At 39.6% G+C, this 18,469-nt stretch overlaps 2 protein-coding genes and 1 pseudogene across 3 annotated transcripts; all 3 read right to left on the bottom strand.

The window, feature by feature from the left end:
• Positions 1–804: 804 nt before the first annotated feature.
• LOC125261406 (proteoglycan 4-like) lies at positions 805–8,648 on the bottom strand. 2 transcript variants are annotated; one of them, XM_048179972.1, is made up of 8 exons: positions 8,164–8,648; positions 7,367–7,425; positions 6,775–6,924; positions 4,717–4,888; positions 4,009–4,620; positions 3,220–3,287; positions 2,977–3,020; positions 805–1,799 (listed from the first exon to the last, which is right to left on the bottom strand). In XM_048179972.1, the coding sequence occupies exons 1-8, from the start codon at positions 8,198–8,200 to the stop codon at positions 1,733–1,735; spliced, it is 1,209 nt and encodes a 402-aa protein (XP_048035929.1). In that variant the 5' UTR covers positions 8,201–8,648; the 3' UTR covers positions 805–1,732. The 2 variants fall into 2 exon arrangements, with proteins under 2 accessions (XP_048035929.1, XP_048035930.1); XM_048179973.1 differs by lacking the exon at positions 805–1,799 and adding an exon at positions 1,936–2,081.
• A 253-nt stretch (positions 8,649–8,901) lies between these two features.
• LOC125261403 lies at positions 8,902–14,512 on the bottom strand (the record flags this gene model as incomplete). Its single annotated transcript, XM_048179969.1, has 3 exons — positions 8,902–9,227; positions 9,320–9,404; positions 14,207–14,512. Coding segments are annotated over 3 exons (717 nt in total), but the record flags the coding sequence as incomplete, so codon positions are not given.
• Positions 14,513–17,677: 3,165 nt separating this feature from the next.
• LOC125261402 overlaps positions 17,678–18,469 on the bottom strand; it is an 8,258-nt pseudogene continuing 7,466 nt past the window's right edge.

The raw sequence follows: 18,469 nt of genomic DNA, 5'->3' as shown, positions 1-18,469 counted from the left end.
GACAAATACTCACAAAGAGTGCTTCGATGGAGATCTGCAAACCATGAGCATCAACCGGACTGGATGCTGCATTTCCTAGATTAAAGATAAGAAGAAAGAAAAATGTTTCAAACACACTCTCTACCAACAGAGATGGCAACCTCACGAGTGTCACAGGAGCATATCATTTGAGGAAAGGCTGTTGGCAGCAAACACTCTGCAAGAGCAAAAGACAATCAGGATGAAATTAAAGAATGTTTGGATTGTGAGTAAGTACTTGGAAAACATAATGCATGATTTACTAATGTTGTCTGAAAAAATGCAAATCAATTGAAAAAGAGACACCAACCTTGTTCACAGACAATGTACTTGCCATCATGGAGTTTCACAAACTCGGTTGGAGGAATGTATTTATAAAAGCCATACATGCTGGTTTGCCTACTGTGCAGAGTGTGGTGTTTATGTACCAACTGATCACACTCTGCACAAAACCACTCTGAGGGCAAACATTCCCCACAACGAATGATGGCTTCTCTCACGTGACAGTGATTACATGTCATCTGGAAGATGTTCTCAGCTGACAGCAAGTTGTCAATGTTTTGTGGCCTCGCCTGTTGCCAACATTGTTGGACCTCTTTCTGTCTTTGACACCTGCTGAGCAAAATCCTGCCCATCAATGCTCTCTGAATCCCGAAGAAGATCCTCAAGCCTTTGCATATTACAATCTTCAAAGAGAGTAAGAGAAAAATACAAACATAATAGAAATCCAGAAATCCAACATTGCAATTCCACTACCACTGACTTCTTTTGTGGCAATTCCATTGCTTTTAATACAGGGACAGTCCAGGGATAGCAGAGAAGGCAGAGGGTGAAAGGATAGTTGGAAATGGACAATCAAACCCATGACCCTTAAAGGAACATTCCACCGTTTTTAGAAATAGGGCTTATTCAACTTTTTCATACATTTAGATATGTGGGCAAATACATTTTTGTCTCAGTGCATGCATTGTTTTAGTTTGGCAGGGTCGGCGCTAGCTTAGCTTAGCATAATGAATGGAATCCTATGTTGCCAGCTAGCATGTCCCGAGTAAAAGTGATCCAAAAAAAAAAACACCTAATTACTTAATTACTGGCCTGCGTATTCACAATGAATACAAATAGCGATGCAGAATAAGACTAGGCGATTTCCTAGGCAGATATTGACTTGGGACTATATAATGAGGAAGCACAGGCGAAGCACTGCTACTTGGGCGCAGAGATATCACGCAACAGATGAAATCCACAAATATCTCTGCGCCCAAGTAGCAGTGCTTCGCCTGTGCTTCCCCATAATATATATGGTTTAGCTGGTGGAATCAACTGTCTCTTAATGGTGTCAATTAATATAAATGAAAACATGTCCCACCTTCCTACATACTTTTGTGCATCATATTGCAATATATCATTTGACGCGTTGAAGAAGATTTCAGCTGATTGGCTAACCCACAAGGTGAATGGAAAGACAAACAGAAATATAGGTATACTTTGATTTATTTGAACACAGCTTTTTTTTACAAAAATCAATAATAAAGAAAAAAAACAGCATGACAGCATGTTAGGGTGGAAACCATTGAAAGTGTGTAACGTAACGTGGCTCCTCCTTCTCATCTAAAATAGTCACATCCGCAACCAGGATGGCTGTGCCCGTAACGGGTAACTCGACAACTCATAGCAGGTATTCAACTCATATTGAACTACAGACCAATGGGTGACGTCACACATGGTTGGCACCTGGTGGGAACTGGCAGGCCGGCTCCCATGTCTCCTCCCAGATTTTTCCACTGTATCAGTAAAAAAAAAAAAAAAAAAAAAAAAAAAAAAAAAAAATTATATATATAGTTTCACAGCATAAATATTTTCAAAAAAATTGTACGGTCTTGTATTTCATTGTTTTTATACAAACCTATACATATATAGTGCTTGATGCAATGTAACAGATAAACATCAGCCACTCTCATCGATAAAGTCATAGAAAGTTAACTAGCCAATAGCCGATATCAGTCAACAAGGATGATCTTGGCCGATACTGATGTTCTGCCAATATATTGGTGAATGTCTACTTCCTAAATATAATCACACAGGGGCAATTATGCATGGTACTGAAAAGAGCAAGTGGCTAAATCCTGTAGGCAATATTTGACACTGCATTTAATCCAACCTATACCAACAGTGTAACCAACAGTGTAATTAATATACAGATGGGTCTCCAAAATTACAATATTGTGCAATATTTCAAGCAATTTTTGTTGTTTTAATCTTGATGATTACAGCTTACAGCTCATGAAAACCATAAATCATCAACTCAAAATATTAGAATAAAGAGGAATACAGAAATGTCGACCTTTTGAAAATAAATTTACAAATCTGACTTATCAAAAATTGTTAATGCATACACTCTATACTTGGTCTGGCTACTTTTGCACAAATTACTGCATCAGTGTGGTGTGGTATGGAGGCCATCAGTGTATGGCATTGCTGAGGTGTTATGGAATCCCAGGTTGCTTTGATAGTGACCTTGAGGTTGTCTGTAATGTTAGGTTTGGTGTCTATCATTGTCCTCTCTATGGGGTTCAGGTGTGATGAGTTAAGCACAGCAATACCATGCTAAGCAAACCAGTTACTAGCAGTTTTGGCACTGTGGCAGGGGCAGAGTCCTGCTGGTAAAGGAAATCAGCATGTACATAAAGCTTGTCAGCAGATGGAACCATGCTCTAAAATCTCCAGGTAGAAGGCTGCATTGACTCTGGACTTAAAACCTAGTGGACATCACAATTCTCTCACCGCTGCTTGTTGGTTGCAAAACTTTGAGACCCACCTGTACATTTAAATTTGTGTGTGCTACAATATACATTCCAACCTTACGTTCCAACCTTTATCCACCACCTATGAGATGGTTAAAAGTGGAAACAGAAAGGACATTTATGAAGGCAATATAAACCAATATAAAGCAGTACTTACCATGCAGAGCAAGGTAACCATTTCACCCTTACTTCTGCTTGCCCCTACAGAAAGACACAAACATATTAATCAGGTTTTGAATATCATCATTTTGGGGGCAAGGCCACTTGGCCTTCAGTTGAACTTAAATGGACTCAAATTACCACTTGCTTAAATGGTCAGTATTTTGTGATATGTGAAATGCCAGATGAGCCACAGACAATGGAGAGATGATCAGAGCCTAATGAAAAATATATTTCTTACCTCATTTATCCTTCTTCCTGTTATGGAGTCATATTTGAAAACTTTTTGCCTACTACATTTCCGGCAACCTTAAATGACAAAAATAAATAAATAAATAAATATATATTAATTAACCATAAATGTCAAAAAACTTGAAATGAACATTAACATTGTCCTCAAACTTTGAAAACATCAGAAAATACAGCTAAATAACTAAAGAATACATATATTAAGGGCCATTCACACCAAGAATGATAACTATAAAAAAAAATATTGTTCTCGTTAATATGATAAACTATAACGATAACTTCATGGAGAACAATATTGTTGGGGATCACTTTTAAAGCGATTTTGAGAATGATAAAAAGCTAACAGCCAATAAGAACCCATCACATTTTAGCCATTACATTTATTAACACAAGGCGAGACTTTGCTTATTGTTGGTCAGTCTGGATGCTTTTATCGTTATGGTTATAGTTATCATTCCTGGAATGAAGGGGTGGGGGTGGGGGGGGGGGGGGGAGTGGGGGTGGAGCTACCTGGGCTGCCTATTGATGTGTGTGTGTGTGCGCGTGTATTCATCTCTCCTCAAGTGTGTATTGCTCATTGCTTTACTCCTAGAGTGTGTGTTCAGTACTGAAAGGTATGTATGCGAGGACAAACTCCTTTGTGTATCAGACTGGCCACTGAAAATTACTCACTATTAACTAATTGACTGTATTTAAATTCACCTGAAATTTAAATTTCATGAATAATGATTACAAAAAGGGGAAATTCATACATAGTGTGCTAAGACCACAGTTCACTTACACTTTCTTTTTTTGGGGGGGGGTTGTTCTTTCACAGGGAGAGAGACGGGGTATAAATCTAAAAGATAAAATGTCTCTTTTTCCTGGGCCTGAGGCTGGGACTCAGCCAGGGCCAAGAACTGATGCTGTGGCTCTGGCTGGGCCTGATGCTGTGGCTCGGTCTGGGCCTGAGGCTGGGGCTCGGTCTGGGCCTGAGGCTGGGGCTCGGTCTGGGCCTGAGGCTGGGGCTCGGTCTGGGCCTGAGGCTGGGGCTCGGTCTGGGCCTGAGGCTGGGGCTCGGTCTGGGCCTGAGGCTGGGGCTCGGTCTGGGCCTGAGGCTGGGGCTCGGTCTGGGCCTGAGGCTGGGGCTCGGTCTGGGCCTGAGGCTGGGGCTCGGTCTGGGCCTGAGGCTGGGGCTCGGTCTGGGCCTGAGGCTGGGGCTCGGTCTGGGCCTGAGGCTGGGGCTCGGTCTGGGCCTGAGGCTGGGGCTCGGTCTGGGCCTGAGGCTGGGGCTCGGTCTGGGCCTGAGGCTGGGGCTCGGTCTGGGCCTGAGGCTGGGGCTCGGTCTGGGCCTGAGGCTGGGGCTCGGTCTGGGCCTGAGGTTGGGGCTCGGGCAATGTCGTCGTGGAGTTCCCTACAATATTGTATGTGTATGTTAATTTTCAATATTTCACCATCATAAAAAAAACCCAGTTTAAAACTGTCATGACTTAAATTACACAAATCCTACCTTCTTTGATCAATACAAAATTGTAGGCCTTTCTCATGGTGGCCACAATTTTTAGGTTATCCTCAGTGGGTGGCAGATGAGTCACCACATCGGCCACCCACTTTCCAGAGGCCTTATCCTTCTTGCCGAAAAATAGAATTGGGACATAGCCCAATGCACTTAGTTTTTTTACCTGTAATAAATAAACGCAGACAGCAAACATTAGTTATTCCCACTGCATTATCTTCCATCCTATTGAAAAAAATTGCATTAAATATCCCAAGCTCGGAGCCCTCCCCCAGACAGCACGCCAAATACGCATAATCTTTACTCTGTTTAATCGATGTAAGTGTGAACTCTATGTACTCTATACCAGTGGTTCTCAAAGTGGATTTGCTTTGAATGAGAAAGTTGTGCTTTATCGTTAAGAAATGCTTATCAATGACAATGTAATGATCTAGAATCTACATATAAAATCTTGATTATAAATGCACTAATAAATTAAAACATTAACATTTAACTTTTTTGTGATTATGACTAATCAAGTCAATCTGTTGTGAATCACTTGAATCACTTCACTCAGGTCATGATGAACTGTTCTTCCTGCTGCTTAGCTTGGCTTATTTGCCATTAAGATAGCTGATGAACGTGGATAAATGTTTGAGTCAGTCCACATCATTAAGTGATTCAAAATCCAAAGTTGACTAAAGACCAAGTTAGTACACACCAGCTAGAAAACACGGAATAGTGAACCCGGACACAACTTCAGAGAATAGAAATGGCATCAAAGTATACAAATGGTAGCAAGCAAAAGCTTAATTGTTTTGATTATGAGGGGGTCCTTGGAAATTGTTCTACCACACAAAGGGTCCTTGGCACAAACAGTTTGAGAACCCCTGCTTTATACAAACAATATTCATGTAATGTTGTGCTGGATGCTGGTGGTCTAGTATTTAGCAATCTGGGTTTCTAAAGGGAACACTAAAAGTCCTGACACCCTTCAAAAATAATTATATTGATTGGACACACACAAAACAAAATATGATAACAAAAATACATTTTGACTGGACTCCCTCTTTATGGCCACCTATCCACCTGGTCCAAACACTCCCCCCCCCCCCCCCGGTCGGTCTACCTGTCTCTGCCCACGGCAAATGTAGCTTGGGGGACAAACAGAAACACTAATTTGGGAATGCCACCAACGGACATAAAATAGCCAGCCGCTCTACAGAACCTGGTCTCGGTCTTACTCCAGTAGGTATGGTTGAATCCTTTCCACTTTTAACGCGACATTACTATCTCCCCTGTAGTAATTCAAATGCTTTTTTAAGTTGTGGCTTTGAAACAGGACACCTGGAATATGGCCTTGCTTTTAACAACATATATGTTGCACACAGCATGGCTTTCACGCATGTCCTGAGTTATTTTGCCACGTCGTCATGCACTTTCTCTAAAAATAATGCAGCGCAAGGCACTATAAGTGTAAGATGCAAGTAGGAGCATGTTATCTACTTACATAATCATGCAAGACTGTCTTTAATAGTGACTATGGGTCTGAATTCTGTGATCTGCCTTTAGCAGAGACAGAGACTTCAGTAACACGCATACTGCAGTACCTGTGTGGTACTAAAGCAAGGTTATATTTACAATGTAGCCAGTTGTATATGTAAACAAATGTACATGAGCGCCTGGTCAAAAAGAAAGTCAAGTCAAGTCATCTTCATTTATATAGCGCTTTTAACAATGTAGATTGCTTCAAAGCGGCTTTACAGTGATAAACGGATAATTTAGGTAACAGAGATTGTTTTGGCTTCATAGCGGTTCTTGAATAAAGATATTTTGGCGGTTCTTGAATAAAGACCGATGGCGTTCATGTGCGCATTCTATTCCATGCATGTCAAGCAAATTACAAATTAATTAAAATAATATGTTACACCAATGCCATCTATGACTACCTCAAATTCATTCACTGACAGATTAAACTTATTTTTGTAAAATGAGGCCCTTGCCCTATCACACAATATTAATGAAAGTGAAACAAATCATATTGCTTGATGAAATATGAGCATTTCTACTTACTGCAATATGGGCAGAGTCCACCACTCTTCCCGCATTTCTATTTTTTAGGACCCTTTCCCCCCACTTCCTGTCCAGGGTCATTTTTTTGGCAGCTACTTTGATTTTTTGGGAGATGGGTGAGAAACAAGAGCTGCAGGTTTTGCGGCTCACCTGTGTTGGTAAAAGTATACCAAAGTGAGACATCAGATCCACAGTCACAGATAAGAATTACAAATCAAGATACAGTTTAATTTGGCTGTATACAGGAAAGAGAGGAACACATGAAGCACAATGCAATTCAGAATATGCGTCTCTAGACTGACACAGGATTATTATTATTATAATCATACAGTGAAAGTGGCAGATGTAGGAGACACCCAGGCTACTCTAATCAATGTTGCCTCTGGCGTTTGGTGCAAAACAAGCAATCAAAATTGATATCAACCAGATGCCTTACATTATCACGGTTTTGTAACACAGTACAGATATCATACAGGTGTCATTTAGTAGGAGCATACTTTAGTGTCCAATTGACCCTAATAATGAGAAATGTAGAACATTAAAACCACATATTTGAATATTGGACATAATGCTCTATTCCACTTTCCCTCACCTGGTTAGGTGCTTGGCAGGAAGGGCAAGGCTTGAACTTCCTTTGAGACATTTTGAAATCTACACCACACACACACACACACACACATTTTTTACAGTGCACTTTAGACAGCGTCAACAAACAAAACACAACTTATTGGCATAATCGATCATTTTTCATACATGTCATTGTTATATATTTTCTAATTTACCTATTTTGGAAGCTATATATATATATATATATATATATATATATATATATATATATATATATATATATATATATATATATGAATCAGTCAATAATTTATGACAGCACTACTTATTACATTATACATATGAATTGTTTTATTTCATATTGAAAAATTGTGATGCCACAATGTAGTAGTTATGAATTAATTTGTATTGTTAATTATGGATTTATTTTGGTTGTGCATTATATAATTTTGCGTGGATTTTTAACAATTGGGCTGTAAAACAAACCAATCTGGCAACACCGTTCTTCATTCTGAACATTTATAATGTTGGATAATAGTTGTGGGCTAATGTAATACTGAAAATCTTACATTCCCCAATAATTGTACCTTACATGATTATATGCGACAAAAATGAACTTGAATTCAATTAGCTAACTTTGCTAGCCCGCACATGTGGTGCAGAAAGCTATATTTTTATCAGAAATATCATCAGAAATATCATCAGTCATCAGAAATGGCCACCTTACAAATCTAAAGTTTCTAAACACAACTTCTTGTCCTGATTCAACAGTTTTTGATGTGTAATCCATCTCTATTAATTAACGTTAACCCTTCTACTTACCGAGTGTAAAATCGCAATGGACCTTGGGATCGCCCATACGTTGACGTCAGCGTTATTAATTTAGAGGATTTAATAAAACAACAACAACAAAAAAAGATTAATTGAACTCAATCGTAGCATATTATATATATTTATTAAAATCAACAAACCTCCGATAAAAACGTTATCCAGCATGCTATAATTAAAGCAGTGTCCTACCTATGACAAGAAAACTCTTAAAATGCTTACTTAAAATGCTTACTAAATCATTTTTTGTAGCCTATTCCTTTTTTATTTTTATTTATTGTAGTGTCGACCCATAAGGCAGACAACGGGTTGCGGTGTGCTGACCCAAGACGTCAAATTTCAACGCTGTTGAGTTCTATAGAAGTCTATCGGACTACCCTGCACGTCGAAAAATAACGCCAAAGGTATACCCAGTGCGTTAAAAAGTGACGCCAGGGTCTACTGACCATGCGTCAGACATTTGACGAGTAGGGGGTGAGACTGTGTTGCAATTTACACACTCTGTTTTCTCTGATTCTGAGCATATTTGAGTCAAACCCGTCTGTCACAGGACAGATCACAGTCTAATAGAGCAGATTTCAGTCATAAGTCAGTTTTGAGCACATGTGTAGTTCCTGTGTTTGTCCTCTGTGTGTCAGTAGTGTGTGAAAGTGTGTGAAAGTGTGTGAGCAGCTGCAGTATCAGTTCAGTCACTGTGACTCTGACTGACGGAGGTTTTTGTACGACTCTTTATCACTGTGTGAACACATATTTACTGTTGATGTAGTGATAACTCTGACAGTAATAATGTCCAGCATCTTCAGTCTGGACTCCACTGATGGTCAGAGTGAAATCACTGTTAGATCCACTGCCACTGAATCTAGATGGAGTTCCTGACTGGAGGGTGCTTGCTAAATAAATCAGGAGTTTAGGAGCTTCTCCAGGTTTCTGTAAGTACCAGGCCACACAGGGTGTACTGCAGGTTGAAGCAGTACTGAGTTTACAGCTCATCTCAACAGTTTCTCCTGATGCAGCAGTTTTCACAGGAGTCTGAGTCACTGTGATCTGAGCTCTACAGCCTGAAAAATAAATAATTTATTAGTTCAATATGTATTGTTCAGTATATTTTTAAGCTGTGTTAAAATTATACAATTTAAATGATTTATTTCACCTTGTAGAATAAAGCAGTATAAAAGTGTCCAGATGATGATGAAGGTCATGTTGATGAAGATTGTTGTGTGTGTCAGTGATGAAGTGTTAAACTCACAGCACTATAAACACTCTCAGAGCACTGAAGCATCTGATCAATATGCAAATGAACTCATTCTGTATTTAAATGAGGCTCTAAATTAAGGTTCAGGAGGAGCTCGTTCATCTCATCCTGTCAATCACAATATCAAATATTAGTGTGAACTTTAAAAATTTAGCTGAATATTAAAAAATAATGATGTGCATTGATAAATAATTTATAATAAATACTGCAACATTCCATAAAAACAATAATTGTCCATTTTGATTTCTCAGTGACTTTAAACACAGAGAGGTGAATGATGTATTTTCTCTTGTGTGGACGTCAACACACTTAACGCCTCTTAGTTTATCAGTATTTTCCATGAGATTTCTTTGATCTCACATGGAAGTCTCTTTGTTTTGGTGTTGAGGAACTGGTTTGGTCCTTCTTAGGTTGATTTTTACCATCAATCACAACAGTCGCTGGTAAAATGTACAATACAAACAAGTCAGCGCTGATGTGACTATAGGACGTTCGTTAAATTAAACTGAATCCATTTTTCTCTGACATCAGGATCCTTCAGCAGCTTATGTAAAGATGATGTTTTTCCATAGACAGGAACAGCACAACGTATGTGTGACATCTCAATCTTGTTATTATATCGTAAACATCTCGGCCTACTTTAGATCCACACGCTGCTCATCGACTGAACACCAGTGGGCGGGGCCAATGATGTGATGATGTAAAAGTCGTATGCAAATGATTGTGCCCATGTGACGTCACACGCACCTCTGTTCCAAATGAAGCATTTTTACAGCTTGATTATATAAATGATTTTTATTGATGACGAGGATGTTTTAAGTTATGGAACTTGCAGGATGTAATAATGATAAAAAGACCTCTTATATGCCAAAAGACCAAGAATAATTTCATGACCCCTTTAAACAGTGAGTGTAAAATATCATATTCTTCTGTGATGTATCCACAATTAACCACTAGTGAAAACAGCTTCTGACGCTGTGCCAGATGTTACTGAGCTGAGACAAAATGCAGAAGTGATCCTGCAGAGTTGGTAGATCGAGATGACTGCTTCTGTTTTGAGCTCTGCAGTATTTTCACTGTTTTTGTTTGTCCTGTTTTCTCCTTCTTTACTGCAGAACCCATTATGCCTATATAAAATGACAGGAACCATCTTTGGAAAAAATTATTTGAAGTGTAATTTCATTGTTTAGTTTGTCTCACGTCTCATTTGATTACATGGAGAGGGCGGGGTTTATGATCTATACTGCATCCATCCATCGAGATGCTTTGGCTTCACTTTTCAGGACTTGTGCTGAACACTTGGGTGGAGTAATGTAGGGAATAGTGAAGGGTTCAAACAGAGAAGAGGTTCTTCTCAGAGTCTTGAAGGGATATTTAACCTAAAAATCTCTTATTCTCCCTCATATGCATGTTCCAAACCTGTATGATTTTCATTTCTACTGCATAATTTTGAAAAATGTCTTAATTTTTGTTTGAATGCATGCATTGTGAATATGTGGTGCTCATGGGACCAATGACCAACAGGGGCAGCAAAAACCATTAATCAGGAACAGAGAAGATAAAAGTTTGTAAATGTAAAACAAAGCCAAAGGCTGAGCTCTAAATATTTTAGTGGTTAGAATTTGCTTTATGTGAATGAATGAGTGCAAATATGATTTTCATGATGACAGATGACTGGAAAAGTCATGGAAATTCATTGATCAAAAGATGAGGTGTAAAAAAGGCCACACTCAGGTTATTTTCATGTGCCTTAGTTCCCCTCGTAATACACTAAAGTTGACTCACACGCAGCATCCATTCAGCGAGCCAATCAGCGCTCCGTACAGGACGTGCAGATCAGCGGTCCCGCCCACTGAGCTGAGTCATACCGATCGGGAAAGCGGACGGATGCTAGCTGTACTGTAGCAATTTATATCTTTGATAAAGTTGTGTGTGTGCCTATAAAGCGAGTAACAGTCTGTTTATATATTGTTTCTACATTGTTTGTGAATGTTGAACTGCCCCGAGTGTTTATAAGTTTATGTATGTGAGTGACAAAGACGAACTAGCGTGTAAAGATGTTCATATGTATATTTGCATAACGTTACTAGTTTCCTCACATATATCACTATTATGCTTATAAGACAAATTCTATGTGCCATTTGATCATTATATGGTGTATTTAATATATATATTCAATTTATATCGCTCAATTCTGAGAGTTAGAACACTCTTATGGTGCATACGCTGCGCATTAATAATTTAGACAGAGCGGCTCCATCTTTGTCCTCGCGCTGAGGTGTCGAATTTCAACTGCTCGATATTAGTCATTTCTAGTAGCGCATCTTTCCATATAATGGCACATTTGTTTTCCTATTTGATTGTTTGAGTACTGTATTTAGTGTATTCTTTGTACAGAAATTGTACTATTATATTTATTGTGACCACTGTTATTTGTTATTGTTATTTGTACTTATATATTTTTCTTATATCTTTATCTTGTAGAAAACCACACACACATACATGCAAACCAGCCAATAAATGTGGTGACAATAAATGGGTTATTCCCGCATACCTGAACATCTGTCAGAAAGTCTCTTACCGGACGCTCCGTAGTGGATTTGTTATCAACCGGCAAATTCACATAAACCAAGAAAAGCTACCAGTTGCCACTCAATTTCACAGCTAAATTGGGCCACTTTTTTGGTAAATTGCTTGGGACAATAATACAATACCATATATGCCTTTTCCATGTGTTTTTATAATTAATAATGACTGTTTTTGATAATTTTGTGTTGAAATTATGTAATAAAATATAATTATTTAGGCCCTACAGTTCTTGAAACATCAGCTGTGCCAACTTTTTTTTGCATGAGCAGCTTCAGGTAAAATGGGCCACAGTTTCAGGTAAAATGGGCTAGTCAAACTGCAAAGGGAAATAGTAATTTATCATCAATTTTAATTTTAAAACACAATTGCTTATACAGCCACATAACATTTAAACTGCATTAAACAAACACACAAACACATTTTGGGTGCAAACCCACATATTCAAATGTGCAATTAAAAAAGTCAATTTTGGAACAGCATAGATCAGTGAACTGATGTCAGTGGTGTGTGTGTGTGTGTGTGTGTGTGTGTGCAACACATTTAGAACAAAATGTGCAAATGACAAAAATTCACATTCAAAATTGATAACTGATATTCACATTCAAAATTGAAAACTGATATCACTAGTGCGTGTGTGTGATGAAAACGTTTTTCAAACACAGTCTTTGCAAATGAAACCATCGTCATCACAGATACCATTCTCTTCACCACAGCTCTCATGAAACCAGGCAGAACATGGATCACTGTTATACTGTAGGAGGCATTGTTATGCATCTTATGAAATAGTACAGCATCTCTGGATCCAAAAACAAGCATAAACGTGGGCTGCATCTGCAAATCGCGTACTCTCTTAAGGAACTTATTTTAAATAAGTACTTACTTTGCGAGTGTTAAAAAGTATGTTCTGTACAGGGCTTGACATTAACTTTTTTGCTCACCAGCCACTGTGTCTAGTAGTTTTCCAAAGTTACAAGCCTATCAGCATTTTCACTGGCCACAATTTTGACATCGACACAATGGGGAAAAACTGCTATATAGATATTTGGCAGCAGATATATTAGGCTGCTGTCACTTTAAGACCTGACGCATGGATTCATTATGCTGTTACACATGCGTTTTCTTTCTCAACTGTTTATGTTCATTTAAAACATAACTGACTGTGTTTGAACTGACGTGTGTGTGTGTGTGTGTGTGTGTGTGTACGCACGGACATACACACACAGACACACACTCACACACACACTCACGCACATGTGTATGTGTGTTTGTAAGTGACACAGAGGATGGCCCATTTTAGCTGAAACCATGTGGCCCATTTTACCTTAGTGGGTTAAGGTAAATTGGGCCACCAAGAAAAACATCACTTTTCCAAAAAATATGTTCATATACCAAACTAACAGCATTATTTCTGATGGATGCCATCAAGACAGATATTATGCATAGCTTTTTTTATGTGCATGTTTGTTTTTTATAGATTTATCATCCTTATAATAGTTTAGTTAGATTTGGTATGCCAGGCTAATTATCATGCAGCTTTCTGGTGCAGTCTTGATTTAAATTATTGCCCCACCCACCATAGCAACCATAAACCAATAAAATCACCTTTTACTTGTCAAGCACAGTTATGACAACAGTTTGAAATCATTTGCAGTCATTGGCTCTAAATTCCAGAGGGGCTGGGACCCCCAAACCTTAAACGGCCCATTTTATTTGATTTTATTTGATTTATTTGATTATTTGATTAGATTGTTCACTTTCTCAATCTCTATCTGTTTTCCTGATGTGTGGTATAGGCTTTTTACTGAACATGAACAGATTATGTTCAGTCATTTTGTTCATTTTGTTTATTTGAATAGAGTTAAATTCAATATTTCTTTTTCCTATAGTCAAAATCTCTGAACACATTCACATACCCAATCTTTGTCATATGCTAAATGTGGCCAAAGATAAATTATTAGAAACAGAAATTAGTCCATCAGGTCCATTTTGTCTGGTTTCAGATGTGTTTGATCTGCTGACTTGACTTGATGAAAGTTTATGAGAGAGAAACATTTGTAGAAGATTGTTTAGATCTGTGTTTGAAAACCTTCTGCTGTTGAGTGTGTGTGAAAGTGTGTGAAAGTGTGTGAGCAGCTGCAGTATCAGTTCAGTCACTGTGACTCTGACTGACGGAGGTTTTTGTACGACTCTTTATCACTGTGTGATCACTGGACCAGTGTGGAAACTCAGACAGTAATAATGTCCAGCATCTTCAGTCTGGACTCCACTGATGGTCAGAGTGAAATCACTGTTAGATCCACTGCCACTGAATCTAGATGGAGTTCCTGACTGGAGGCTGTTTGTTCCATAAATCCAGAGTTTAGGAGCTTCTCCAGGTTTCTGTAAGTACCAGCTGAAAAAGTATGTTCCGGAATAACTGGCCACATCTCTGCTGGTTTTACAGTTGATCTCCACAGTTTGTCCTGGTTGAGCTGCTGTCATTGAGGGACTCTGAGTGACGGTGATCTGTCCTCTACACTCTGAAACACACAACAAGAAGAAAATCAACTCAAAACTTTGACAATATACTTGAAGAAATGAATTGATATCAAACTTGTGCTCCACAAACCTTGAGCAAACGCTGTGAGAGTCCAGATGAAGATGATGATGAAGGTCATGTTGATGAAGATTGTTGTGTGTGTCAGTGATGAAGTGTTAAACTCACAGCACTATAAACACTCTCAGAGCACTGAAGCATCTGATCAATATGCAAATGAACTCATTCTGTATTTAAATGAGGTCGTTCATCTCATCCTGTCAATCACAACATCAAATATAAGTGTGAACTTTAAAAACTTAGCTGAATATTAACAAATAATGATGTGCATTAAAAAATCATTTTATAAATACTGCAACGTTCCATAAAAAAACAAAACAAGAATAGTCAGTTTTGATTTCATGGTGACTTTAAACACAGAGAGGTGAATTATGTATTTGTCTTTCTCTGCATCCGAGCCGCAGCCATGGATGGAAAGGCTTTTGTTGGACTGAAGATTGTTGTCAGCAGACGGTGGTCTGTAAGCGTTGTAAACTTTCACCCGTACAGATATTGGTAGAAATTCAGTACTTTCTTGTGTAATTTCTTGCTAACACTGATGCAAGGTTAGTGATAAATCGACTGTAAAAGTTTACAAGTCTCAGAAATGAATAAAGTTGACTGACGTTATTCGGTGCAGACGCATCCACGATTGTCCTGACCTTTTCTGGTATCTTATGAAGACCCTGATCATGAATGATGTTTTCACATTTCTCGTGTTGGACACACAGCCCAAACTCATCCAGATGACTGAGGACTGCGTCTACATTCTTGAGATGTCACTAGATAGCAATGAACATTGGGACGGCCTTGTAAAATCTGATCCATGGCTCTTTGAAAAATTGCAGGAGCTGAAGCAATACCAAATGGTAATCGATTGTAACAGAAGAGCCTCTTTGACGTGGAGATAGTGAGGCATTTGTGTGAATCTTCTGTCAAGGGCACTTGTAAGTATGCACTGGAGAGGTTCAGTTTGATGAAGCGTTGACCCTCTGCCAATGATGTGAATAAATCCTCTATTCGTGGAATCGGGTAACGTTCAACACAAAGGCCCGGATTCACTGTTACCTTCAAATCTCCACAAATCCTCACATCTCCATTCCTTTAACATCTGGCTCGATCGGCGTGATCCATTCACTGCAGGGGAGATGACCTGTTGACTGCAGTTATGAGATCTAAATCTTTCTGCAATCACGATTGGTTTCTGAGAGAAATATTCTTTCAAAACAGTTGCAATGAGTTCATATGACTTCACATTGGGCTTATCTGGAGCAATTAAGCTTCACAGCAGTCCTTATGTAGATGAACCCATTACACTCATCAACACCGCAACTCGTTTCTCATTTGCAATGTCATTTGTCAGTGCTTTATCATTCAGTCACTGTTATATTAAAATTCAGTAAATAAATAAAACACAAATGTAGCTTTATGTCAATGTGTCATTTTTGTCTGAATGAAATCAGTTCCTCCAGGTCTTCCAGTCACTGTGAAATGACTGAAACTGTCATCGTTATTTAGCCCATAAATGTAAAATTCAGGAGCTTCTCCATGTTTCTGCTGATACCAAGCTAAATCATAGCCATTTATCCCAGGATCAGTTTTACACTCTATTTTGGCGTTTTGTCCTTCAGAAACAGTCACAGCTTCAGGCTGTCACAGTGATTCCTCTGGATGCTGTCGACAACAACATTAATGTGTTTAATCAGATTAAATGAACATTAAAGACTCAAAAATGACGAGCTTTCACGTCTGTTACCTGGAATAAAAGCTGCCAGAATCCAGATGAAGCTGCTGAAGAGATTCATGGTGTTTGTTGGGTTTGTACCGTGGTAAACAGCAGTGTGTTATAAAGTGTTTGAGTCTCTGAGCAAAAACCCTCCATCAGTTTATTTCTCTCGTCATCAACACATTATACAGAGAAAAACACAAACGCACAAAAACTCATTGAGGATCTGAGAATCACTGGACTGCAGGTGTTTTGTGATGTTGAGAGTGTTTAACAGTCATTTTGAGCTTTTATAAGCTGTCAGACTGTTGACCAGCAGTTCAAGTCTGAACATTCAGTAAATGTGCAGCAGTTTAGATGTTGAACTTGTCGTCTGCATGATCTGTTTGTTTCTGTTTGTTGAGATTTATCACTCAGAAATGAAAATGTCCATGTACAGATGAAAACTGATATTTGTGGTCGTTAATTGTTTCTCACTTGTTTAGAAGTTTGGAAATCTTTAGATTTTATTCTTCATCAATCTCTGTGTGAAGATGTTTATGTGATGTGTTGTGATCAAATAATTATTTTAATGCAATATAGATTCATTATATTTCTGACACTGACACTGAAAGTGATTTTTCTATTTTCTTCTATATGTTTTTATTTCTGGCTTCCAGTGTCATTTGCTTCCAGTTATTTTTAGCTGTATAAAACAGGCTGTGTTTCCCAAAAGCATCTAAGAATTAAGTTGATTGTAGAGATCATTGGTGACAAAGGCTCTACGATGATCTATTTAGGCCTACTGATGCTTTTGGGAAACACAGCCCAGCTTGCTCTTCTTGTTATTTCCCTATAGTGGATGGTGTATCTCATTCATAGAAAGGTTGTTCAGTTCCTCCTAAAATCATTATAATTTCTAAACTTGTCACTGACCATGAAAAATCACAATCTCTTCACTTTCATATTGTAATGATGGGTCAGTAGACAGTGGATCCATTTGCAGCTTTATTAAAAGGCAATGGTAACAAACAGGGGCAAGGCAGTACCGTAATCAGGGACAGGCAATGGTCGAGGCTGGCAGCAATGGGACAGAGTCGGGTCACAGGCAAGGGTCGAGACAGGCGGCAAACAATCACAGAATCAGAGAACAGGCAGTAATCAAGGCAGGCGGCGGTGGTTCAGCAGAGATAAACAGTCCAGGTAATAACAGAGAATCAATCCACAAAGAAACGCTCAGAAATGATCACTTACAGCAAATCAAGACTTCGCGATGGTGTGTGTGTGTGTGAGTCTTAAATAGTGTGAGTGTGATCGGGTGCAGGTGCGGAAGTGATCAGTCCCAGGAATGCGGGCCTATGGGTAATGGAGTCCAGATAGCAGTGAGTCAATATTCGGGTGACGGCTCCCTCCGGTGGCCCGGAGGATGTACCGGGGGAGCTGTACTCGTAACAGAGCCCCCACCCTGCGAGCGGCTCCTGACGCGAGGAGGCGGACGCCGAGGTCTTCCACGAGGCGGGGCCGGTCTCTCCGGATGCGTCCGATGGAATTCTTCCATGAGGTTGGGGTCCAGAATGTCGCTGGCATTGACCCAGGATCGCTCCTCTGGACCGTACCCCTCCCAGTCCACCAGGTACTGGAGCCTCGGACCCCGGCGTCGGGAATCGAGCAACTCTCGAACGTGATAGGCCTCCTCGCCCTCGATTATCAGCGGTGGGGGACGTGGACCCTCAGCTCCCTCCGGCTCCCCTCTCAGACCCCCGGAGGGTTTCAGTAACGAAACATGAAAAGTGGGAGAAATGCGATAATTAGTAGGCAGATCTAAACGGAAAGATACTGGAGTGATTTGTTTTAGAATTTGGAAAGGCCCGACATACCTGGGACTGAGCTTTCTGCAGGGTAGCCTCAGGCGGAGGTCTCGTGTGGACAGCCACACCCACTGGCCCACGGTATACTGAGGATGGGGTCGTCGACGCCGGTTGGCCTGCGTTTCCTGTCTCCTGACTGCGCGCTGGAGATGATGATGAGCCAGGTCCCAGGTTTCCTCACTCCTCTGCAACCAAGCATTGACCGCAGGTAATTCCGAGGGTTCGCCGGACCAGGGGAACAACGGTGGTTGGTAACCCAAGACACACTGGAACGGGGTAATGCCGGTTGAGGGTTTCCTTAGCGAATTTTG

The sequence above is a fragment of the Megalobrama amblycephala genome, unplaced genomic scaffold (assembly GCF_018812025.1).
Source record: "Megalobrama amblycephala isolate DHTTF-2021 unplaced genomic scaffold, ASM1881202v1 scaffold414, whole genome shotgun sequence".
NCBI classification, from domain to species: domain Eukaryota; kingdom Metazoa; phylum Chordata; class Actinopteri; order Cypriniformes; family Xenocyprididae; genus Megalobrama; species Megalobrama amblycephala.
Note: the sequence above shows the minus strand (reverse complement) of the source record. Positions and strands in the feature narration are given on the sequence as shown.

Excerpts from the sequence above, each read along its gene's own strand:
- LOC125261406 (XM_048179972.1), bottom strand. The coding sequence starts at position 8,200 with ATGGGCGATCCCAAGGTCCATTGCGATTTTACACTCG. Across the intron at positions 7,426-8,163 it reads CCATTGCGATTTTACACTCG|ATTTCAAAATGTCTCAAAGG; the intron begins GTAAGTAGAAGG and ends TGTGTGGTGTAG. Across the intron at positions 1,800-2,976 it reads TGGTTACCTTGCTCTGCATG|TGGAAAAATCTGGGAGGAGA; the intron begins GTAAGTACTGCT and ends TTACTGATACAG.